At 30.8% G+C, this 27991-nt stretch overlaps 2 protein-coding genes across 2 annotated transcripts; one reads left to right on the top strand and one right to left on the bottom strand.

Moving 5' to 3' along the window:
- LOC134695475 (FAST kinase domain-containing protein 1, mitochondrial-like) lies at nucleotides 1–18360 on the bottom strand. Its single transcript, XM_063556746.1, has 7 exons — nucleotides 18191–18360; nucleotides 8634–10950; nucleotides 7792–7911; nucleotides 6936–7067; nucleotides 6243–6324; nucleotides 2283–2397; nucleotides 1–137 (listed from the first exon to the last, which is right to left on the bottom strand). The coding sequence occupies exons 2-7, from the start codon at nucleotides 10876–10878 to the stop codon at nucleotides 51–53; spliced, it is 2781 nt and encodes a 926-aa protein (XP_063412816.1). The 5' UTR covers nucleotides 10879–10950; nucleotides 18191–18360; the 3' UTR covers nucleotides 1–50.
- LOC134695476 (uncharacterized) lies at nucleotides 18358–27282 on the top strand. The gene is made up of 4 exons (XM_063556747.1): nucleotides 18358–18546; nucleotides 20960–21108; nucleotides 26089–26165; nucleotides 27036–27282. The coding sequence occupies exons 1-4, from the start codon at nucleotides 18453–18455 to the stop codon at nucleotides 27151–27153; spliced, it is 438 nt and encodes a 145-aa protein (XP_063412817.1). The 5' UTR covers nucleotides 18358–18452; the 3' UTR covers nucleotides 27154–27282.
- Nucleotides 27283–27991: the final 709 nt, after the last annotated feature.

Here is a 27991-nt window from a genome sequence, read left to right as displayed (position 1 = left end):
TTATTTTTTTATAAAAATCTTTGTTTTGTCTTGAATGAACTTTGTTCCCCTCAGAATGATAACATTTTAGTCCTAAGATACTTTTCTTTAGATTCTTTTGATGAGAGTGCCATGGAATTCCATTCAAATACAGGAATCTGAAGAAGAAGACGAAATTAAATTACATCATGTAGTTACCAAATCACATTATGTAGTTACCAAATCATATCATGTAGTTATCAAATCACATCATATAGTTATCAAATCACATCATGTAGTTACCAAATCATATCATGTAGTTATCAAATCATATCATGTAGTTATCAAATAACATCATGTAGTTACCAAATCATATCATGTAGTTATCAAATAACATCATGTAGTTATCAAATCACATCATGTAGTTACCAAATCACATTATGTAGTTACCAAATCATATCATGTAGTTATCAAATCACATCATATAGTTATCAAATCACATTATGTAGTTACCAAATCATATCATGTAGTTATCAAATCACATCATGTAGTTATCAAATCACATCATGTAGTTACCCAATCTTCCTGTTATGCCCTTTTAAACCACTTTGATGTAATGAACAATAATTTTGCTAAGATTATTATGATTATCTTTAAAGTTTCAAGCAATTACTAATTCATAAATTATAGCTTATGGCACAGATAAACACATGTATAACAGTTTTACATTTAACAGCCCCTTCCCCTCCAGGTGAAACATAAGCTACTAGACAGAATTAAAGGACACTTGAAGAAAAAGGTTTTCAAAAGCTTGCTATGGTGAATGGTAAATGAAAAGACAGAGTCTGAACCTTTATGATAGTGTACATACAATTTTAATTTTCAATAATTAAAACACTCTTTAATACAATCAGTCAATAATTAACCACCGATTATGTGGTATACAAAGCAAATATTTTACAAAACACCAAATGACAAGAATGCCATAAATAACATTTATAACAGATGGAAACAAATGGAAACCAATAAATTAGGAGCTGGCTTCCGACAAGCAAAGGAAAATATAGTAGGGTTAAACATGTAGTTAAAAGCCTTTTATCTTGAAAAATCCCAAAAACCTTTATAGTTTTGTCAATGTCACTGATGTTTTACCATTCTAATATCACAAATCACAAGTAAAGTAAACTTTCATTTGATAATAGTGTTTACCTCTACAACACGAGAACCTGATAATAGTGTTTACCTCTACAACATGAGAACCTTGATAATAGTGTTTACCTCTACAACATGAGAACCTTGATAATAGTGTTTACCTCTACAACATGAGAACCTTGATAATAGTGTTTACCTCTACAACATGAGAACCTGACATTTGATAATAGTGTTTACCTCTACAACATGAGAACCTGATAATAGTGTTTACCTCTACAACATGAGAACCTGATAATAGTGTTAACCTCTACAACATGAGAACCTGATAATAGTGTTTACCTCTACAACATGAGAACCTTGATAATAGTGTTTACCTCTACAACATGAGAACCTTGATAATAGTGTTTACCTCTACAACATGAGAACCTTGATAATAGTGTTTACCTCTACAACATGAGAACCTTGATAATAGTGTTTACCTCTACAACATGAGAACCTGACATTTGATAATAGTGTTTACCTCTACAACATGAGAACCTGACATTTGATAATAGTGTTTACCTCTACAACATGAGAACCTGACATTTGATAATAGTGTTTACCTCTACAACATGAGAACCTGACATTTGATAATAGTGTTTACCTCTACAACATGAGAACCTGACATTTGATAATAGTGTTTACCTCTACAACATGAGAACCTTGACAATAGTGTTTACCTCTACAACATGAGAACCTGATAATAGTGTTTACCTCTACAACATGAGAACCTGATAATAGTGTTTACCTCTACAACATGAGAACTTTGATAATAGTGTTTACCTCTACAACATGAGAACTTTGATAATAGTGTTTACCTCTACAACATGAGAACCTGATAATAGTGTTTACCTCTACAACATGAGAACCTGATAATAGTGTTTACCTCTACAACATGAGAACCTGATAATAGTGTTTACCTCTACAACATGAGAACTTTGATAATAGTGTTTACCTCTACAACATGAGAACCTGATAATAGTGTTTACCTCTACAACATGAGAACCTGACATTTGATAATAGTGTTTACCTCTACAACATGAGAACCTGATAATAGTGTTTACCTCTACAACATGAGAACTTTGATAATAGTGTTTACCTCTACAACATGAGAACCTGATAATAGTGTTTACCTCTACAACATGAGAACCTGACATCTGTATATGACGGATCTTTGCTTTAAATGAACCAACTAATCGTCGACTGTTCAGGCAGAAATGTCTTTGATCCATAAATAATACAACAACCCTAAAATTGAAAAACATTATTTGGTTACCTACATAATGCACAGTTTTATATTTCAATCTGGTCTTGCTGATCATTTTCATTTTCTGTCTATCTATTAAAGTTTTCAAATTAGGAAACAAAAGGGCAAACTATTGGTAAAAACTGTCTTTAAAGGGTTAAAACTAAGGAATGTCTGAATTTTCCTAGGAGTTTAGTATTTTTAATTTACTTGTTTATCAAGAGATGACCAATGATTTTGCCCCTTGTTGACTTATTTGTAGATCTTGTATTGTAAATGATTTCTGCTATCCAAGTTTCTCTCTGACTTTAATAGTTAAAGGTTGAAATCATTTGTGTAAATATGAAATATTGCCATTACTGACACTTGTCATTTATGCTTATTTAAGAAAATAGGCAAATATGCCAAAAAATAGAATAGAAAAAAATGGAGAATGTGTCCATGGGACACAGATGGATGGTGCCCCCTTTGTATATCAAGTTGTAAAGGGACATAACTAAGAATGATAAAAGTGATTCTACCCATATTCATACTTAATCTGAGTTTTGTGGTAATAAGCATTGTGAATAACATTCATAATATTTGGTGAGGCAAACTTAAGATAACTGAAACAAAAAATCAGCAGTATTTACATTTGTAAAGGGGCATATCTCTAGTAAAAACAGTAAAAGTAATGCCACCCAAATTCAAACTTGAACTTCATTGTGTACAAGTAACATTTGGTTGAGGCAAACATAAGATAGCAAATGAAAACCAATTTCAGGAGAGACTATTTCAGCCATGTTCAGGGTAAGTTATTTGAAGATCTTTTCATGTTGATAATTTAATGCTTTTTCTTTTAATGTTTCTTTTTATCTATTACCATTACAAGATAATAGACAAAAGAGAATATAATTGGTAAAATTCATCTTTCAAGGGCAATATCTCCTATAAGAAGTTGCCTGACAGATCTGATGTAAAAGGACAGTAGCACTGTTGACAAGTGGATGATGGTAACTGAAGCGGAGGGGAATCCCTGTAAAATCTTTCCCATTTAATTTCTTTGTTTTTACATGGATATGGCTACTATAACTCAGCCGTCGTTTGGTTTTTAACATTTGCAATGAGTCTGTCCGCCATATTGGAATCGTAGTAACTTCAGTGACCATCATCCATTTGTCAACAGTAGATCTCATTAATGGAAACATTTCTGTTGGTGTCAGATTTGTTATTTCTATGGTGGTTTTTAACATAACAGACAAACCTGGCATTTTACCACATGATGGCAATGTTGGTTTGCAAGTATGTCATCAGACACTATTTCTAAACTAGATACCCCAATGATGATTGTGGCCAAGTGTGATTTTAATTTGGCCTGGTAGTTTCAAAGGAGGAGATTTTTGTAAAAAGTAATGGGCTACCACAGATAATGGACACCAGTGAAACAAGAGGCTCTCAAGAGCCTGAATCGCTCACCTTAATTTTTTTGGTTAAATCTCTCATCAATGATTATTTGGGCTTTTCAATTTATTTAAATGTTCTTTGAATCGTCCTATTTTTTTCAAAAGCAAAAAAAAAAAATCATTTTCTCCTATGTTCTATTTTAGCCATAGGAGCTATGTTTCTTGACATACAAGGAAATAAAATATAAAATGTATACTAGATACTCTGAAACTCATTTAGCCTAAGTTTGGCTGAAATTGATACAGCAGTTTCAAAGGAGAAGATTTTTTAAAGTAAGTCAACATGATGAACAAATTGTGAAAAAAGTTTTTAAAGGGCAATAACTCCTTAAGGGGTCAATTGACAATTTTGGTCAAATTGACTTATTTGTAGATCTTACTTTCCTTAACATTTTTGCTATTGACAGTTTATCTGTATCTATAATCATATTCAAGATAATAACCAAAAACTGCAAAATTTCTTTAAAATCATCAATTCAGGGGCATTATACCTGAAAAACCAGTTACCCAATTCGGCTGAAAATTTCAGGACAGGTAGACCTTGACCTAATAAATACTTAAACTTCTTGTCTTATTTGCTCTCAATGCTGGAGTTTTTAAGATATAAGCCAAAAACTGCATTTCACCCTGTGTTCTATTTTTAGCCATGACAGCTATGTTTTTTGATGAAATAGAAAATAAAACACAAACTTTATTTTATACACCCTACTGATCATTCAGTTGAAGTTTGGTTGAATTTGGTTGAGTAGTTTTAGAGGAGAAGATTTTTTTAAAGTTAGCAAATATGATGAACAAATTGTGAAAAATTGTCATTAAAGGACAATAACCCCTTAAGGGGTCAATTGACAATTTTGGTCATATTAACTTACTTGTAGATCTTACTTTGCTGATCATTTTTGCTGTTTACAGTTTATCTTTATCTATAATAACTAGAACACACCCGTGATATCGCGGGTCCGTGACTGAATTAAAGTATATAACTATGTGCAAGCCTTATTTTAGTATTCTTACTGATTAAAATACTATAATGGTTAACAATTTGACAATTTAGTAGTGTCAACCCTGTGATTATGACCCGTGTATAAAGTATATTAATCGTGAATACATCGTTTGGTGGTGCACCTGCCAGATGCGGAACGTACAGATAAGGTAATCAGTAACAGGTGAATATATTATTGGTATCGGTATTGGACTCGACCCAGAACTTCTGAATTATTGGCAATATTAGTTACGTGGAAAACAAAAGGGCCTAGAGTGGTGTAATTTTTAATCTACGCCTTTGTACTATATTAGTTATATATACAGTTGAATTCTTTGATTCGTCGTTTTTACGTGATGACGTCTGACAAATTGGATCTCGTCATTTTAGTATTATAGATATTCAAGATAATGACCAAAACTGCAAAATTTCCTTAAAATTACCAATTAAGTGGCAGCAACCCAACAATGGGTTGTTTGATTCATCTGAAAATTTCAGGGCTGATAGATGTTGAACTAATGAACATTTGTACCCCTGTGTCAGATTTGCTCTAAATGCTTTCGTTTTTGAGATATAAGCCAAAAACTGCATTTGACCCCTATGTTCTATTTTTAGCAATGGCGACCATGTTTGTTAATAGATCAAAACTTTGGATATAATTTATAAACTAGATACCCTAAGGAACATTCAGTTAAAGTTTGGAAGTATTTGGCCTAGTAGTTTCAGAGGAGAAGATTCTTGAAATAGTTTATGACGACAGACGACGACGGATGCCAAGTGATGGCATAAGCTCACTTGGCCCTTCGAGCCAGGTGAGCTAAAAAAAAGCTCACTTGACCCTTTAGTGTCGTGTGCTAAAAAGGTATAGTACAACAAACAGCAGGTAATCATGGTAATGGCAATAGCTCACATAGTGTTTTTGGTCAGGTAAGCACAAATATTTTAACATAGTGTTTTTGGTCAGGTAAGCACAAATATTTTAACATAAGTGTTTTTGGTCAGGTAAGCACAAATATTTTAACAGTGTTTTTGGTCAGGTAAGCACAAATATTTTAACATAGTGTTTTTGGTCAGGTAAGCACAAATATTTTAACAGTGTTTTTGGTCAGGTAAGCACAAATATTTTAACATAGTGTTTTTGGTCAGGTAAGCACAAATATTTTAACATAAGTGTTTTTGGTCAGGTAAGCACAAATATTTTAACAGTGTTTTTGGTCAGGTAAGTACAAATATTTTAACAGTGTTTTTGGTCAGGTAAGCACAAATATTTTAACAGTGTTTTTGGTCAGGTAAGCACAAATATTTTAACAGTGTTAGTGGTCAGGTAAGCACAAATATTTTAACAGTGTTTTTTTTTTGGTCAAGTAAGCACAAATATTTTAACATAGTGTTTTTTGGTCAGGTAAGCACAAATATTTTAACAAACCTTTGTAAAGATGGATCCCTTGAATATTTTCCTTTTCTGTATTCCACAGGTCTTCTGTCTTTATCCAAATAAAACACAAAATCTTTGGGAGAAAACAAAAACAAAAAATCATTACAATATGATATATATATCTGTATATATGAGGCATGAATTAATAAATAAATGATTTTTTTTATCATCCTGCTTCATGTATCCATAAATATAAAATATGTCATAGTATTATTTTATTTAACACTATTTTGTCCCAGATTATAGTTTTCTTTCTGACATTGTACTTATATTGTGTCATAGATCAACTTTATTTGTGCAGAATATGTTTACTTGTTTTGTATGCATCTGTCCTAAGTTGGGAATCTGTTTTTCAGTGGTTGTTGTTTGTTGATGTGGTTTGTGACTGTTTTTCATTTCTTGGTTTTATAATTGATAAGACCATTGGTTTTCCTGTTTGAATTGTTTTACATTAGTCATTTTGGGGGCCTTTATAGCTTGCTGTTCAGTGTGAGCTAAGGCTTACTTTGACCTATATAATGCTTTACTTTTTACAAATTGTGACTTAAATGGAGAGTTGTCTCATTGGCACTCATACCACATCTTCTTATATCAAATAAATGTTGTATTGTGATAATGAAATAACAAGACATAGATAACAATAAATGTGCCTGTCAAAAATGTTAGGTGGGATGATTAACTCACCACCAATGTAATTGTATGGCAAAAAATCTGCTCTATTGTAAAACACTTCACTCCCTAATACAGAATGAATCACGGATTCCAAATCTTCAAATCTTCTTCGTCTAAATGTCTTTGTACTTTCAACTTTAAATTCTAGAGAGAAAAAAATGCAAATACTAGATTCATTTACTACAAAGTGTAACTTGGTATGTAAATAAGGAAATCATAAGTAGTTCCAGACAAATTCTACAGGGTCCACTGAATTTGGGAATGATGAAATTTGAAGCCACCTTTTTGGAAGCATGTACATGTATAATGTAGGGATGTGATCAAAAAACTTTCTGCCAAAAACAGTCAAAATTGGCTGCTAAACCCAAAGTAGCTTATAAACAATGTTTCTATTCTCTTACTCATACTTATCAAATTGTGCTCATACAGCTAATCAGGTTTATGAAAAGAAATTCATTTGTACATGTACCACCAAACTAAGAAGGTATAAAATGGGTAATTTTTTGGTTCATTGATTTGATTTGACTATGACGTTAAAGTTTCTTGCTTTCCTCTAAATTACCAATAATGAATTCACCCAAAAAAAATTGATTCTGTATGATTACATCACATAGAAAGAACATAAATTTTTAAGGGTTATTGAAAAAGAAGAATTAAATTTATCTGCCTATCATCTAAAAAATCAGTTAAGGAACAAATTTCACAACCAAATCGCAACAGTTCAAATTTAAACATTTTAAACTTTTTGCAAACCTTTCCTTTTAATTTGAATATTTACCAAGTATTTACTATAATGTCTCTCAAGGCGGGAAATATCTTATCACACTGGTGGACTAAGAATCTCTATATATTTCTAACTCTGACTTACCTGGTGGAAACTTTTTCATGATCCAAGGAATATTAAACTGTGGACAATCAATGACTACTGTTCTGTTTAGATTGGCCAACGCTAACCTTATCCTTAACACTTCTTGCTCATCTTTTAGACCTGAAATACAAGTTCAACTCGGAATTATTTCTATGAAGTTGTATAATTATTTAATTCTGGAAAATAAATTTCTAATTAAACAATTATCTGGATTGAATACTGAGTGTTTAAAACCAGCTTAATAACCTCAACTCTGATGGCAATTTAGTAATAAAAATATTGTATCACACCTGACTTACTAGTAGTTAATAATATAATTTCTAAGCCATTTGGTCTCTGGTGGAGAATTATCTCATTGCCAATCATACCAAATCTTCTTCTATTTTTTTGGTTGAATATAAGAGATTCTCTTGACTTAGGTTCAAACTATTTAAAGATTAAATTACGGAATTGTAAAATGGAATCTTCTATAGTGTCTATTGTGTAATGACTCACATAATAATATCCTTATCCTTTAGTTTCTTGTGGTAAGCTATAGTTGTATCATTGGAAAGTATAAAATAATTTTCCTATTTATTGACAATGCTACTTTCCACAAAGACAGCTATTCGAAGTTGACTTCCACCTTAGTGTTAAAGGGCACTAACAGTAACCTCTAAATGTAATTGGTTGTTGATGGCCTTCCAACTAACATGTATCTAATATCTCTATATATATACATACCATTTATAAAATCGCCTAACCCCTTGGAGAATTCTAAAGAGAATATAAGATGGATGTATTTCTCTGGGTATATTTGTAGTGTACACAGGTCTAAGACTAAATATAAATAATATACATACCATTTATAAAATCGCCTAACCGCTTGAAGAATTCCAAAGAGAATATATGATGGATGTATTTCTCTGGGTATATTTGTAGTGTACACAGGTCTAAGACTATATCAATTTGTTCATACTGAGATAACTCATCAAAACTCCGGTCCAGAATTTCCAAACATACAGATTCAAATTTGTGCTCTTTGATTTCATATCCTGTTTCCTCCATATAACCAAGAACATAGATCAGATGCTTTATCAATATGTTGTCTTTGTTATTTATAACATAGTTTTCTAGTATATGAAGTAGCTCCTCGTTATAGTAAGCTGTTACAGAAATCCTCCTTAGAAGATGTCCAAACTCAAGCAGAGTCATGTTTCTGGCCACATCAGGAAGCATTCTAGAGAATTGTATAATGGCTTCATTGTCCATTCTTAACAAAGGTATGTCACAAGAGATCATCATGTTGATATGTCTGGTTAATGTATCAAGTTGGCGACCTTGATGGATTTTTGTAGAAACAGATTTGTTTATTGCCATCATTAAATCTCCATAATATCGATAAAACTCTTTTTTTCTTTGTCTAAACATTTTCCTAAAACATACTGCTATAAAAAATATGTCCTTGACCTCTGCCCTGGGAATAGCTTGTATAAGGTCATTGATTACAAAATTAGGAGGGTCTATCTCTGGTGAAAGCAGTATAAGTGAAGCCCCAAGTCGACAGGTCATTGTGGTACTGTAAGTCTTGTGTTTGAACATATGTAGAAGTTTGGATACAAGTTGATTTCTGATTGGTTCTATATCATTTCTGGTACTGAAACCTAAATACCGTACAATTTTTTTGTCATATTTTTCAGTTAACCTTTCTAAACAAATATTATTCAGGTCGTAAAGGAAATCCATACTGACATTTTCTCTGTGAATATTGTATGCCAAATGGCTAATGATATACCCATCAGCATCTTTCAAACATTTCCTTAAAACCTGTTCTATTTTTTCACTATGTACAGATTCTCTTAAATTCTGAACATGAGGAATTGCATAGCTGACTTCTGCTGAAGTTAAATTTTCTCTATCAAGTAATTCAGTACATTTTTTGGTTAATGCGGTTTCAAGTAAATTAAATACGTCTGTTAACTGTTTTGGGTAAAAGAAAATGCACTGATTGATAATCCATACACCTTTTCTGATTGTTCTGTAATTATATGGTTCTACGTCATCAATATTTTCTACAATTGTCTCAGCAGACCTTAAACAGATCTTGATAAAAAGCTGAAACATCACATCAGAGCTATGAAGACTCTTATGACCATCATCCTTTGCAAAATTAACCATCAAATCAAACATGTCTACAGCTACCTCATGATCATTGAAAACTTCCTCTGAAGTTAAAGATGCAATTTTTCTCATGCATTTGATAATGATATCTACTGGATACCTGTCTGCAGCTCGAAGGAGTAAAGGATGAAAAGAAAGAAGCATATCTCGACTCTGTCCTTCTAAACCACTATTTTTTATCAGTTCATTAAATTTGGGATAAATAAGCATGTTAAATATGATTTCTCTATTTCCTAAAGCTCCTTCCATTACTAATGGAACAATAAATCTGAAATCTGACCAACAAAATGAGGCAGACTTGTCTAAAATTTGGTTAAGAATGGCAACACACGTAACATTTGACAAAGGCACTCCAAGATGAGCCAAGGCAGATAAAATTTCTGTTAAATGTTCTGTTTCTAAGTGATCTATGCTTGTTGAGAGAGAATGTAATAGTTGTGTGAACTCTGGTCCCTGCAGTGGAGTATTCACATCAGTCTGTAATCTCTTGTTATAAACAAGCTGTTGAAATGCAATTCTCCTTTCTCCATATAGCCAAGACAGGTGAGTTAATTCTTTTTCATAAACAATATCTTCAAGGTGACTGAAAATGGGAACAAGGTCAGTGGGATTGAAATTCCAATCTTGTGTTTTCCTTGAAGCAAGTGATAAAAGAGCTTTGCTGCTTTCACATGCTAGAATTTCTGTCATTCCAGTAGGGTGAAGTAACTGACGTCCTAAAACACTTGAGCTATCAGCAATTTTATTTTCAACCAAATTCTCTGAATCAGTGTTAGAGAATACTTTAGATGATTTTGTTAAAAATCTGGAAAATGATTTTTCACATGTTTGATATTGCTGGCATGTTTGATTTGCAAGTAAACAGTTATATATTGCGGAACATCGAGGCACCTTAGACCAAGGAATACATAATCGATTCAGTGCCATCCTACAGAGGTATCCTGTTTAATTTTTACCAGCACAATTTTACAGCATTTTTGTATTCCATGATGATCACATCTGCAAAGAGAAATAACATATCAATCATGACAGAGTTAGAGAGCAAACTAAGTCTTGTTTTTCATATGAAACAGAAGGAAAAGCTGATAATTTGGAATAACTTTGATCTATCAGATGACATAGGTTTAAATAGGTTCTGTAAACCAACTTATATTTTCATGTATTCTTTATTTGGGGATATTTCGACAATTTATTTACCCAGTCTTCTCATTTTTTATTTACCCAGTCTTCTCATTTTTAAGATTCAAGTTTTACGTTTTCCTGCCGATTTGAATTCCAGTTATTTTTACTAATGCAAGTTGTTAAAATAAATGGCCTTAGAAAATCAGTTGGTTTACAGCATTTTCCGTCACATTCTCACTTAAGGTATATATAAAGGATATGTTTTACTCAGCATTTTGAGTTATTTCCAGAATTATACAGATACTGAAGGTATAATTATACAATGACTTTTGTACTCATTTTTGTAAATTATACGAATCCATGATCTCCAGGTCCATATGAATGGAGGAATCTAACTTTATATATATATTATATTCAGTAATTGGACATTAAGTCAGAAATTTTATATATATAATATATTATATACAATATAGGACAAAAAGTCACAAATAATTTTTTGACAATTGTTTAAATATATTTTGAATAATTCTCCTTTAATTTCATATATATACATGTATTTTTAAATTAAGGAAATTGCTCATAAATGAACATATTAAATATATACGGTGCTATGCTTTTGCACCAATTGTCATTTCATTTGCGCCACAAACCATCTTTCATTGCGCCAAAAATAAAAACTTTCATTTGCCACAATATTACAGGTAAATACAGGTAAATAGTATAGAAATCTATTTAGAATAAAAGCCTTTTAATAATAAAGACAGTTTTGTTTGCATTTAAGAAAATCTAATTATCAGAAATCAGTCATCATAAAAACCATTAAAGTAATGTTAAAACCTTGATAAAACACAGTTCTTTTATAAACATGATAAATCAACGTGATCATAAAACCTAAAAGAAAGAACTAAACACAGGAGTAAAATTGCCAGACAGTTTTAAGAACTATACACTATAGCAAATTTATAAGTTATAAGTTTGGCCATATTAGTTGTTATTCTGACTTTGCGAGTTTGTTTATTTTTTTGGCACACCGAAACGACTTGTCTCCATTTTTCAGAATAAAGAAAAGCCTATGTGTGTGATCATAAAAAAAAAATGACAGAATCATTTCCTCGGTTTTTCTCTAAATTGTCAACCTCAACATTTGAAGGCAATATATATAATTCTAAACCTCAATTTTGATTTAAAAATGAGTATGACCGCACTCAATTATCCAAGGGAAATACTGTAGAAATAAATCCTATTCACGATAGAGCAATGAACATTTTACTTGACCTATATAACCTGTAAAATGGTGCATATGAAGTTTTAATATTTTGACGGAAATCATTAATGAAATATAACATTGTGGCGCAAACGAATAATTGGATTTTTCAAAAATTGGCGCAAATGCAATCTGCCCAAATTATAATCATACAAAGTATATATTTATTAGCAAAATAAAGCCATTATAAGTATCAAACCACTTTGACATTTTGTTTTCATAACAGCTACATCAAGAAAAATACAAAAAAAATGTTTTCAAAATAAGTGTTTTCTTGTTCAAAGAAAAATAATCTCAAAACTGAATTGTGACTTTCTGTCCTACATTCATATATTTGTATATATTTTTTCAAATAATGTTCATTGGCGGATCTAGGGGTTGGAACCCCCCTTTTTTGTTGGCCGATCAATCCATTTCAATGGGGACATATAGTTGAAACCCCCCCCCCCCCTTTTATAAAATGGCTGGATCTGCCCCTGATGTTTCACATCTTATATAAGATAAATTGTATTCAATTATTAGTTAGGGGACACCCATTTGATATTCTGGAGGGGGGCAGGAGGATTTGTTTTTGATCGGTTATTTATTTTTGTAAACTACTAAATTGTACTAAGAGGACAAATTATTCATTTTCTGCACTATTAAAGCAAGATTTTTTATTTTCATTAAAGCAAGGGACTGATTATTCATTTTCACAACTTTATTCATGATATTCGAAAACACACAATTTTAAAATGATTTGTATTTTTTATAAATAATACATGTCATGCATGTATAGTCAAGTCATTGTGTACCATTTAATTTGAATTAATCATCATCCTCTGCAGAAATGGATCTTTTATATTCCCAACTGCATATAAATGTATTGCATACATACATACATACATAGTATTCAAGTTTGGTTGTATTTATTTACTAGCCTCTTTTAAAAGTATTGGCAAACAATTTTCACCAAGCCAAGCGCAAATTTTTTTTTGAAAGGTTTTGGAGCCACTGAAGGACCAAGGTGCTATAGAACAAATGATGCAAAATCATGCTTTCTGGGTTTTCTGAAGGCCCATTCATAATCTGAAAATGCAAGTTTTGAATTAACAATTTTTTGACAATATTTGGTCTCAAAGCAAAATGTATAAATTCAGTGTAAGACTTTTAACAGTTTCTAGGGACAACATCAAAAGACCAATATGCATGAAAAGCAAAAATGGAATTCCCATAACGGTAGTTAAGTCTGTGGCTCCTGTTCTTTTTTTAAACTCATGATCAAGTTCAGAACAAAATTACTAGATTACAAAAGGAATGCAACGTACACTAACAAAATACAAAAGGGCAATCAATGAACAAAAGACAAATAAATAAGAAAAATTGATCCCGAAAAATCAGGACTAAGTCTGAGGGAAAACAGAACTTGCTTCTTGCAAGGCACTCGCCATGAACACAATTTAATATGGAGACAAGCGTTTGGTTTTGAAATTTCCTACATGAGGCGTAGTTACAACCTTGTTAAAATAAAAGTGAGGTAAGGTTTGATGAGACAATATACCTCAAGTTATAATTAAATGATAATCTGATAATATTTTTACTTTTATTATTAAAAAAATTGGGAAGTGTTTCTCGATTTTTTTGGGGAAAGATTGAACTTATAAAGAATCTTGTGTCATCTTATCTGTACAAAGAAGGGCCACAAAACTGGTAAAAAATATTTGTCATTTTAATTATGAAGACAGGCTACGATCATTGGGTTTACCAACTTTGGAATATCATAGGGATAGGAATGATATGATACAAGTCTACAAAGTGTTGCATGGTATAGATGACATCTAATAATACTATTTGTCACTCATTAAAACTTTTAAAAAAACAGTGTAAGGCCACACATAGACTAAATACTTTTTCAATTAGAGTAGTGGATCAGTGGAATAACCTGTAAGAATCATACTGACGGCAAGACTCTGAATGATTTTAAGTCTGCATTAAATGGCGAAAATTGGAACCCATATACATTCATATGTTCGTGTTAATTGTTCAACTGCGCACACCTTAATAAGTGTTTTTTTTTTTATAAGTTTAATTTATTATATGGCTAAGTATTCAGTAAAGTGCTGTTTTAATGGGTGTCCCAGAAAAATGCATTTTTTTCATATTTTAAATTATTTTTAGTTTTAATGCAGGTAGCTAATCAATTCACTGTATTATGAAGAGATAATATAAACAGTCTCATATGAAAAGTTTATTGTTGAATAAAGTATTTTATAAATGAAGTGGTGAATTCCCTATTTTTTGCATGCTTATTTTGTGACATGGTCGAATGACCCAAAATTAAAATTGTTTTATAAACCTTTTTTTTGGCAACTAGGTAAAAAGGATTTTCAGGTAATAAAATAGGTTTGGCAAGGTTTGGGACATTAATAAATGAAAAATCTTCGAAAAATAAGGACTAAAAACAATTTTAAATGGTCACGTTGTCGGACTAACATTTTCTGTCTTCTTCTTAAGTGAAAATGAAATATAAGTTATGTAACAATAGAGGGCAATTAAGGTGGTACCCAACACTTTCACTAAAATTAATTTGGCTCGTTTAATTTTCATAAAATTTTGGCAAAGTATTTACTTTGACCCTTTGACAAAAATGTAAAGTTTTCAAATATTTTTAACCAAGCATTTTATCAGAAAAAATACACTGGTTATATAGCAGTTTGGCAAGAACTCATTTTGATCATTGAGAAGCTTAATATTCCCTTAACAACACAACGTCATTAAAACGTTTAGATGATTTTACAGAGTTATCTCCCTGTAGTGTTAGGTACCACCTTAAATGCACTAAATATCTTGAGGCTTGGGCTTATCAACTAAAATATGATAATTCATCATGAAGTTACAGCAGAAAGTTTTATTTTTTTCAGGAATTGTCATTAAAGTTTACTCTTGAAAAATCTGTCCAACCGTTAAGGGCGAAAATTTCAATTTTTATTTGCAAGTTGCCAACTCAGTTTATTTATTTTTTAAATGTTTATGCCAATAAATTTTATGACAATCGCAATGCGCATACAATATTGCTGTCAACTGTTCCTTTTAACTCGAGGTCAACGACATTGAAGGAGTGAACTCTCTTTCTGTCCAACCAAGAGATGGAAGTAACATCCGAATAAATGTTACGTCCAACATCCAAGATATTCTCTAAAATGGCTAACTCAAGTCACGGAATCAATTTCGCTTTCACTTTGACAATAACTTAACCTTAAATACTACCGTATATATATGAAAAATAAAGAGGTTTTAAACTATTGACAGTCTAAATTTGACATCATTTTGAAAATTAGGACGGAACAAGAGTCTGATAATGTTCTGTTGGACGAACCTTAGGACAAAATCTTCTAACGTCGGACGTAACAGCTTTTAAAAAGTAAAAAGAAACTTGTTTTACAATTAACAAGTCCACATAAATTTAAAAATAGTTCTCAGACCCTTCCTCGTCTCTTCTTAAGAGGTGCCAATTTTTAAATTGCCATTAGATCGATCAGTAAAATAGTGAATTCTGTCCTATCTTTGTCCGACAGGGAATATAATCTGTCCTATGTTTGTCCTACAACAGATGAATTTTGTATGCTGTTCATCAACAGTTTTTTATGCTTTTGTTTTATCCATTTATTTAATAATGAACCATTTTACCTCTTGCTGAGGAACACCAGCTGTAGATATAAGTATTAACAGCATAGTTTTGATTTTGTTTCTGACTTTGAATTATGCAGAACAGAACAAATTCTCATCCAAAAATGTCCCCGTTTGTCCAACATATTTTAAGATTTTTCAAACTTATAAGTTAGTTTTTGAAAAATTTAACAAACTGATATACTTTAATTGAAGATCGTATGAACTGTCAGAGAAAAATCAATATATTTATTAACAAAGCCTTCATATAAAAGGAAAATATTCAATTTTCAATGTCCTGTTACGTCCAACATAACTTCTGTCCAACATGCTATTTAGGTCTAATTTTATGTTTTCTGACTAAATAAATTTAGGTTTAATTTATGTTTTCTGAATAAATAACTATCTTTTTACATGTAAACTAGAATCATTCTCCTTTCAGAAAATCATGTTATTATGATTGAAACAGCTACTTTTAAAATCATACATGTTGTCACACACTAACAATTACACTATAATGAATACTTAGACATTATAAATATATTAATTATGAGATGAGAAATCATATACGACAATCCAAGATGAGGGGTCAGTAGAAGCCTTTGGCTTATGTAACAACCCGAAGATAAGGTATAAAGGTATGGTATTATACTTTCGATTAGACCTGCTGAGTTATTTAGTTTCAATATTTTTAAAAATCATATTAATGATGAACATTGGAATGGGAAGAAGTGTAATCCTACATAATGGAATAGTCTTAATATTATATAGATTTCAACAGTAAAAGTTTGTGCAGAATCTGTCAATATTTAAAAAAAAATCATATTAATGATGAACATTTTGGAATGGGAAGAAGTTTAATCCTACATAATGGAATAGTCTTAATATTATATAGCTTACAACAGTAAAAGTTTGTGCAGAATCTGTTAATATTTAAGAAAAATTCATATTAATGATGAACATTGGAATGGGAAGAAGTTTAATCCTACATAACATTTTAATATAAATGCAGCAGTATGTAAATGTATGCGACAAGTATTTAAAATATTGTGGAAACCATCGTACATGTATAGCAGTACAGAAAAATTATTCGTTCTATTTATGCGCAAAGTTCACAGTTAAGATAAGAAATTTAATATAAAGTAAATTATGAGGCAGCTAAAGAAGTTTTCAACTTAATGATCAGTCAGAGCTCAGACATAAACAAGTCTATTTTTGTTTTTGACTTAAATAAGTCGAAACATGTATTTATTATAAAAATGTAGTTTCAATTTTAGACTTATCTAAGTCAGAAAATGACAGACTTGTTTAGGTCTATTTATGTTGGTGAAAAAACTTAATGTTACTTTGTGGCCAAACTACACCACCTATGACAGCAAAAACCTGTATGAGAGTTCACAAGGACTTGAGCTATCTATATTTAATTATCTAATTGAACATCCTTACTAAACACAGATGTTCTACCTCATTCAGTGTGATTCCAGGTGGTTGCATTGTAAGGTTAATTAACATTATCTCCAATTTTTTACACTCTCATTCATATTTTTCTTTAGAAGACAAAGCATTGGCTTTTAATGTTATCATTATTTGATTTAGATGCATGACCTTCTTATAAATGTGCGTGGGTCTTGAAGTTAACCAATTTTGATCACTTATCGACTTGTAGGAGTCGATATTTGCAACTTTTTGATTCTGGTCAATTATTTCTTGTTTAACAATATTGGACTTATTCAAGTCGTATTTTGTCTTACATTAAAGGGAGACAAATCCTAAAACTTACAAATTTAGACCTGATGATGATCGCCACAATAATCCAGGTAGTTTCGATTGCAAGTCAGGTAATTTATTTTCAGGTAATTTATTTTCAAACTGTCTTTGACAGTAACCAACACTCATCTCACAAGGCGTACGTAGTATGTCTTTTTTTTTTAGATATTTATATAAACATTATTCGTCATTGTGCGAAGTGCTCCTTTGAAGGAGGGATTTTCTCAAACAGAACAGAACAGAACTAGCCGCAGAACAAACCATTCATTTTTGTGATCATCAAGGCTGAGTTATTTATTTTCAAAATCCGCCTCCCCCTCAGAATATCAAATGTTCGTCCCTTTATATAAAAACTAATGTTGTATGTTGTGGCTCTATACAATTTTATTTATCACATGTGCTTGTTTCACTTGTATCCCTATTTTGATAAAACATGTTAACCTTAAGATTTTGTTGCTAGTCAGATTCTATTTTGAACTTGAAATTCTGCATTGTTTTTCAAAGATGATAAGACATCAGAAATTCATGCAGTTTGGATCTTCGTCTTCGTACTCTGGTATTATTAATACAGCGTGCTGTATTTTTTTTAGCATGTCCCTTGAAAATGTTGTGTAAAGTGTTGACTAATTCTGAAAGTCATGAGGTCGTTCTTTCGACAAGAAGTCGCTTATAATCCAGTTTAAATGATAGCACACATTGCAAAATGAAGAACTATCTTAAGCATTTCGCAGCTCTAGGACTATCACTTGGTGCTGCATACACTTACGCTCAAATTTCAGCTCGAGACAAGTATCGAGGTAGTAGAGGTGTTTTAAAGTGTCGATTTTTAGACTTTATTATGATAACCTTTCAAACCTGTTAATTTTGTATTGCTATTTGCTAATTCAGTTTCATATATTTTAAAATGAATATATGTCCTGAAGTGTAATTTTACAGCTAATGCTATTAAGGTTCCACTAAAGTCAAAATATAGGACACTTCATAAACATCTAAACTTTGCGTATTTTTCAACCTATAATGAATAAAGTCATAAACTATGAGAACATATGTTCATTTAGACATACTTTACATATACACATTGTGTAAATTGTAAATAAACTTGAAATTGTTACATTGTGGCCAAACCGATTCTTGGGGTGAACACTAAATTTTCAAAAATATCTGCAGGCCTGCAAGACGACTTAATTTGCTTAAAATTGGTATGGACGAATACTGGTATGGACGAATACTTTCAGTAAAATTGAAAATGAAAATTTTGAATGTATTAAATAGCTGCGGAACCGTAGCTCTTAGGTCCTTATGCTATTTATAACTATTTGTGGACCATGGTATAAAATAGTAAAAAAATAGCATAAGGACCTAAGAGCTACGGTTCCGCAGCTATGTATCAAAAAGACAACAACCAGACCATAGAAAAAACAACAGCAGAAGGTCACCAACAGGTCTTCAATGACAATGTAACGATAGATTCCCCCATCCGGAGGCGTCCTTCAGCTATAAATATATACTAGTTCAGTGATAATGAATGCCATACTTATTTCTAAATTGTACACAAGAAACTTAAATTAAAATAATACAAGATTAAAAAGACCAGAGGCTCCTAGCTGACTTGGGACAGGCGCAAAAATGTGGCGGGGTTAAACATGTTTATGAGATCTCAACCCTCCCCTAAACCTCTAGCCAATGTAGAAAAGTAAACGCATAACAGTAATTACTATCCAAATGATCAGATGTCCCATTACTAAAGATTCAACCACTGCAACAAGTGTGTTATGATATTTCTCCACATAAGACAGTTAAATTTTAAACAGTGTCTGGACATACCCGCATGCAGGTAAGCATAATAGCATTTGTAGGCTACGCTTACCTGCAACCAATTTTCTACATGTTCTTATATGCTGTCATATGATCGGAATAAAACATGATACTGATACACAAAAATTATCAGTTATTTCCTGATTTTGTGAATTCAGTGAAGATTATGGCAAATAATATTTTTAATTTGTATTTGATGTATTGATTTTGATCGGAAAAATAGCAAAACCTTATATAAATGGCTATTTTGCCAGAGCCTAAAAATTCTCGGGTATAAAAGTTATTTTCTAATAAAGTTTGAAACAACAATTTTAAAATATCAAAAACCACTTAAAACAAAGTTTGAGTGTTACACACAATTTAAAGTAAAATGATAAAATTCCATATGTCTAAATGTACATGATGTAGGATCAACTTTTGAGAATAGAGAAATATCGCAAAACAAGAGTTATAGTAGTTGAATCTGTTTTTCTAATGATATTTATCAGCTTCCTTTTCAAAGATTTGAAGAAAGTTGTGTACTTTCTATGTGATGTTATCAGACATGGTCGACATTTTTCATGACGTAAAAATAGGAAATATCAGAAGAAACCAAGACAGTTTAATGGTCAGAGTTAAATTTCGACATTCTTTTTGATGAGAACAGATTTTTCACTAGTGAAGAGAAATATTTTTCTCACATCGATCAAGAATATGAAAATAGCACAAAAATAGAGAAAGTTAGATTGTAATATTGAATGTAATGAAGTATGAGGCCTGTTGAGCTTTTTAAAGAATTTAATTTTAATTGTTATTGAAGGGTGTGGAGAAATATTTAAATACACATGTTATAGTGGTGAAATCTCTCTTTCTCTTGTGGTTAATTGTTACCCTTTATTTATTCCTCACAGAAACGATATATTCTTGTTTATCATCATGTTTTATTATCATGTTAATTATTCCTCTGGTGCTTATTTTATTTTGCAAAACTGTATAAACAATTTTTATACTTTGCCAATAACATTTGAAAAAAAATTGGCAATATTTATAGTCACTATTTTAGAGTGGACTCAAAGGAAAACATATTAAAACATTGTGAACTTTAGAAAAATAAAGATTTTTCTTTTAATTTTCAATGCTAAGTATAAAAAAGAAGATGTGGTATGAGTGCCATTGGGACACAAATTACTCTCCACAAGAGACCAAATGACACAACAATTAACAGCTCTGTACATCTTGTATCAAGTAGAATTCTAGGATGCACCCAAGAAAATAAAATATTCCTAAAATCATGAAAGTTGCAATGAATACAATATTAATTCAGAATCCTGCTATTCTTTTCCATCTCTTCAAATCAGATGGTTTCTCCTTTGAAAAATAGCTTTTAATATCAACAAAATATATTTTTAATTACAGTATTTATGGTAAATTCAGAACATTTTAAAAAGTCCGTAAATCTTCTGCAAGGATATCAGCCTGTTGTTGATTTGTTAGGAGATCCCATTACAGCTGACACAGTCGAACTTAATGATCCATATACACAAGTTGATGATTTTTCTGCACAGGTAAGTAATAATTCTGAAAAGACAATGATATAAATCTGTTCAACAACAACTGCAATTAAGTTTTCAAATATCTACACCTCTGAAACACCATGCCAAATTCAATCACACATGGGCTGAATGATCTTTAGGGAATCTAGTATAAAGTTTGTGTTTCTTATTCCTCACCAATCAGCCAATATGGAGGCAGTGTCTAAAGAGTGAATGCAAGGTTGACATAGAAGTTATTATCTGTAAATGATGATATTTTACTAATTTTTATGCTTTTGACTTATATCTCGACAAAATATGATAGATGGAGAACTAGCTGTAACAGACTAACAGCAAAAGTTATAAGATTTTCAAAATCTTTCTCAAAACGCAGAAATGATGTCAAGTTTTTGCAACCATCAAACATTTACCTGTAAGAGTTATTTATATTTTCCTTTATCATGTTAACATAATAGAATTCTTTAACATTATTCTGAAAACTATATAATAGACAAATGATAGACAGCATTTTTGAATTGCAAAAAGAAAAAGAAGTTGATAGAGGTGAATTAAAATTTAAAGGCTAATAATAGACTAACTGGACAAACAATAACCATGGTCAGGCTAATAATATACTGTATAACTGGACAAACAACAATCATTGTCAGGCTAATAATAGACTGTATAACTGGACAAAAAACAATCATTGTCAGGCTAATAATAGACTGTATAACTGGACAAACAACAATCATTGTCAGGCTAATAATAGACTGTATAACTGGACAAAAAACAATCACTGTCAGGCTAATAATAGACTGTATAACTGGACAAACAACAATCATTGTCAGGCTAATAATAGACTGTATAACTGGAAAAACAACAATCATTGTCAGGCTAATAATAGACTGTATAACTGGACAAATAACAATCATTGTCAGGCTAATAATAGACTGTATAACTGGACAAACAACAATCATTGTCAACTAATAATAGACTGTATAACTGGACAAACAACAATCATTGTCAGGCTAATAATAGGCTGTATAACTGGACAAAAAACAATCATTGTCAGGCTAATAATAGACTGTATAACTGGAAAAACAACAATCATTGTCAACTAATAATAGACTGTATAACTGGACAAACAACAATCATTGTCAGGCTAATAATAGGCTGTATAACTGGACAAAAAACAATCATTGTCTGGTTAATAATAGACTGTATAACTGGACAAAAAGCAATCATTGTCAACTAATAATAGACTGTATAACTGGACAAACAACAATCATTGTCAGGCTAATAATAGACTGTATAACTGGACAAACAACAATCATTGTCAGGCTAATAATAGACTGTATAACTGGACAAAAAACAATCACTGTCAGGCTAATAATAGACTGTATAACTGGACAAAAACAATCATTGTCAGGCTAATAATAGACTGTATAACTGGACAAACAACAATCATTGTCAGGCTAATAATAGACTGTATAACAAACAACAATCATTGTCAGGCTAATAATAGACTGTATAACTGGACAAAAAACAATCACTGTCAGGCTTATAATAGACTGTATAACTGGACAAACAACAATCATTGTCAACTAATAATAGACTGTATAACTGGACAAACAACAATCATTGTCAGGCTAATAATAGGCTGTATAACTGGACAAAAAACAATCATTGTCAGGCTAATAATAGACTGTATAACTGGAAAAACAACAATCATTGTCAACTAATAATAGACTGTATAACTGGACAAACAACAATCATTGTCAGGCTAATAATAGGCTGTATAACTGGACAAAAAACAATCATTGTCTGGTTAATAATAGACTGTATAACTGGACAAAAAGCAATCATTGTCAACTAATAATAGACTGTATAACTGGACAAACAACAATCATTGTCAGGCTAATAATAGACTGTATAACTGGACAAACAACAATCATTGTCAGGCTAATAATAGACTGTATAACTGGACAAAAAACAATCACTGTCAGGCTAATAATAGACTGTATAACTGGACAAACAACAATCATTGTCAGGCTAATAATAGACTGTATAACTGGACAAACAACAATCATTGTCAGGCTAATAATAGACTGTATAACTGGACAAAAAACAATCATTGTCAGGCTAATAATAGACTGTATAACTGGACAAAAAACAATCATTGTCAGGCTAATAATAGACTGTATAACTGGACAAAAAACAATCATTGTCAGGCTAATAATAGGCTGTATAACTGGACAAACAACAATCATTGTCAATGTAATATTTTTACTCCAGCATGTTTTAATAAAATTAACGGTACCAATTTTCTTGCACCAGATGCGCAATTCGACAATACATGTCTCTTCAGAGATGCTCGTGGCCAAAATATTTGAAATCCAAAGCTTATATATATAAGATGAAGAGCTATAATCCAAAAGTTCCAAAAAGTATACGGCCTAGCCAAGATCAGATGTGCATTTCATATTCGGTCTATGTTATAGGCTTCTAAAGACAAAGAGATAAACTTTACATAAGTAATACATCTTTGAACTGAAGAACAGAATGTAGGGTTTCACAATGAATATCAATTATTATGTATAGGTGTTACCGTTTTGAAAAAAAACCACTAAAAAACACGCTGAAAATGGGCAAAATTTCACGTTATGTTGTTTCATTTAAAATTTCGCTGTTTTTATCAATTGATAGTTAATAAGTGAACTAAATTTGAACTACTTTATTGGTTCACTGTCATAGACAATTTATTCATCTTTCTTTTACTGGTTGTTGCAACAAAAAATCTTCAGTGGTTACAAAGTTATGATAAAAAGTTGAATACTATGCGTTCGTTATGAAATTTTGTACTTTTGTTTTTAGCTTGCTCAGTGTAGTGATAAAACAAAAAAATGAATCAAATTTATGCTATTATGGGTATTGTTTTCCCTTTTGGTATATACATTATCAAAAACTACCTCATTTATCAAAACTGCAGTACCCTAGCTGGAGATATATGCCATCAAAGTTGGATATACAAATAAAGGGAAAAAATGTCTTGTCCGTAGACATGCATTCCCTAGTAAACTGGAAGCATAATTACATTAATGTTGCATTGCTAAGTTCCTGTTCTTTTGTAGATATGAAAATACTACAAAAAAAAATTCTACCATCTATTAATAGAGGAAAAATTTCAAAAATATATCAGAATGTCTTGTCCGTAGACACATGTCTTGTCCGTAGACATGTCTTTTTTCAATATTGCTTGGCTTTATGGGTCTAAATTAGGCCTATGTGTTGTTTAAACATAGAAATATCTTATTTTTATAAAATAAATGGTAATTCAAGTGTCCTCAATTTTTATAAAATTACTTTACAGGAGTGGATTTTAAAAAGTGGCACATTATCAGTCATAAGAGCATACCTTATTTTACTTCAATATTGTTTATTTTAGTTGCTGCATACCTTAAAAGATTAATTAAATCAATTGAGGAAAAAGTATTTCTCTCTCTCTATCTTTATCTTTTGATTTTTAGTATGAACAGCATAATAGGAAGTGTCTACGGACAAGACACTTGTACATATCAAGTATTAAATTCAATTATTTGTCTGCTATGGAACTTAAACATTATTTATAGGTGATGAAAGTTATCTATTCATATTTAAACTCAGCATTTTCAACATAAATATAGTCACAATTAATTCTAACAAAATTTTTTTTTAACTGAATTTGGCTTGTCCATAGACATTACCACGATATATTTGTATCCAATTTCCTTGAGTTCAGCCTAATTTGATAGGTAAAATATATTGTTATTTTTTCAAGAGAACACATTCAACTATGTCAAAAGTAAAAACACAAAAATACCGAACTCCGAGGAAAATTCAAAAAGGAAAATCAAAAATCAAAAGGCAAAATCAAAAGTCCAAACACATCAAACGAATGGATATAGCGTACTCTTATAAAATAGAGTTTTAATAATAGTTTGATTGTTTTAAACAGTCAGATGAATGGATTTCAGTTAAAAATATGTGTCTTCGTTTTGGCCTTATCAATAAATTATTGAGATAGGTTAAAATTTATGGGTACATTTTTATATTTTCCAAAATTTAACAAACACAGTTTAAAATCTAATTGGTAACTTTTAATCATAACTTAAACAATCATCTTTGAAAGCATTTAATTGAATATCAATAAAATGTCTTGTCCATAGACATTATCAAAATGTATTTGTTTTCATTTTCTTCGATGTTGAGCATCATTTGATAGATAAACCTGAGAAAATGTATGTTTTTTTTCTCTCAAGAGAACACTTTTAGCTATATCAAAATTAGGTTTTAATAATACATTTCATTAAATATGAATACATTGTCTTGTCCGTATACAAAACATATAAATTGTATTGCTAAGTTTGATTGTTTATTGTAAGAATATGCATCAAGTTATTTTAATGTTCTATACACCAAAAGAAAGGGTTTTTTTTGGAAGTTTTGTTATTTATGGATAAGTTTAGATACAGTTTTACCAGATAAGATTAATAATCAAAGAAAGCTACTGTTGTTTGAAATAACTGTGAGTTAAACATGTTCTTGTCAATCTTTTTTCAATTAAAATAGTTGATATTCAATAATTCTAAACATATTTTGTTGTCTTTGTCATTGACCAAAAATCTGACACTTGTGACCATGTCTTGAAACAACCATTAAAGAAAATTATACAGTTTTTAAACACCATTTATTTAATAAAAATATTAAATATTTCTTCCAAAAACTGCCTGTAAATATATAAATGCTTCCCGTGTTAGCCTAAAGATGGCAATTTTTCATAATTTAAACCATTTTTGAACCAAAATATCAAAACAGTTTTTCCCTGAGGTGATACTCATTTTTGACTTCATGTGAAACACAAAATGCACATCTGATTGTGGCTAGGCCGATAGCAAAATCCGTGAATCCGTTTAACAAATGACTACAAATATCATTGTAATTTCATTTTCTCATTTTAATTTTTCTTTTTTTCAGCTCTCAATTCCTCTTAATGGTACAAAAAAGAATGGCATCCTACTAACAAAATGTAGCAGACCAACAATAGATGATGAGTAAGTGTAATTATTACTTGGTACCAGGGTAAATACACTCTGCTACTGTTACAGCTTTGCCACCATCTTCTTAAATTTTACAAATTCTTCTCCTCTGAAATTTATGGGCTAAATTTGACCATACTAGGCCAATATGGGTACCTAGTTTATTAAAATAGATCACCGGCTTGCATGGCTTGCCAACCAATTAAGCAGGACAAGGCATTAACTGAACAAGGGGTAAAATGCAAGTTTTGTCAACACTATAAATTGAAAAAATATGACAAAGCAGAAATGTTCAGAATGTTGAAATCTACTTCTGTCTATTTACATCAAAACTGTTGGATGCCTTTTAAGGTGGTACCTAACACAACAGGGAGATAACTCTGTAAATTCAGCTAAACGTTTTAATTAGGTTGTGTTGTAAATGGTTGGTTCAAAATTTTTGAAATTTTTATATTTTTGTTAAAGGGTCGAAGTAAATGCCTTGTAAAAAATTTATGAAAATTAAACAAGCCAAATTAATTTTAGTGAAAGTGTTGGGTACCACCTTAATAGGAGTTACTATCCTAAAATAGCAATAATGATCAGCAAGACAAGATTAACATTAACATTATAGTTATTGCCCTTTAAATAACAATGTTTTCCTGTTTTGACTGAATAACTTGTCACATTAATTCATGAATATGTATTGCACGAAATGAGAACTTTTATATATTTCAATTCTTTATATTACATTTGTGCATTGCACCTTTAAATATTTTGTGGAAAATATATATATAAATTTACAATAGATTTCTCTGTTTTTCTCTGGAGAATGTTATGTATGCATAACTAAAATTTCAAAAACACAAATAGATTTTCATGAGTTGACTTATTTTATCTTTTCAGTTGGGAAGTTGATAGTTTGGATTTCAGGAGAGTTGATAATTCAAAACAGTGGACATTTTATGTTGGCAAAAGTAAACAATGTGAAGACAAAACAGCAACAAAAGCAAATGTGACTTAAAACAACAATTCAATATAATATCAAATTTATCATAATATACCAATACATTATAACATTGAATTGTGTACTTGTTTAAAGACTTGAAAGTTTGTTAATTTTTTGTATAATGCAAAAAAAAATGTGATTGTATTGTTGTCTGGATATGTTTTTATCTTTGTTTGAAGAAATAAATTGATAGAAGATAAAATAAAATAGTTGCCTGTTTGGGTTTCTGCTAATACCTAAGGATGTCAGAACAAAACAACTCTTTGTACTGTGATGTTACACAAATAGAATCTACCCCTTCATCCAGTGTGTTACAATATTTCTCTACTTGAAACAGTTCAGTTTTCAAATTCAAAAGATGAGGATCAGGTTGCTTTAGATTTTTTAAATTTTAAAGTCAACAGTGGAGAAATATTCATTATTGTATTGCACAAGATTTGTTGATTGAATGAATCTGTTTCTCTATTAATGTGAAAGCCATCTTAATACTTCTTTTTCAATGATCTGCTGAAAGATATGTTCTTTCAATGTAAGATCTATAGGCATGGTAGCCTATTTTCCTGACATCACAATAGGAAATTCAGATAAAAGCAATACAATTTAACATCATAATTATATTTTGACCAATATAGAACTTAAATCAAATAACCCATAAGTTGATAGAATAACCCTAAACATTTTTGTTTATTGGTACCATTAACAATATGTCATGCCAGACTGTTATGTTAAGTTTTGACACCTTATATGAAAATTTCTGTTATTCTTAGCTGATTTATCATTTTCCTGACCAGTTTGTTATTTTTATTTAACATTATGAAAAGGAAAGACCTCAATTGTTCATGACCAATTCAAT

Source organism: Mytilus trossulus, chromosome 13, assembly GCF_036588685.1.
Source record: "Mytilus trossulus isolate FHL-02 chromosome 13, PNRI_Mtr1.1.1.hap1, whole genome shotgun sequence".
Taxonomy (NCBI): Eukaryota; Metazoa; Mollusca; class Bivalvia; order Mytilida; family Mytilidae; genus Mytilus; species Mytilus trossulus.
The sequence above is the reverse complement of the archived record's forward strand: the minus strand, read 5'-3'. Positions and strand labels throughout refer to the sequence as shown.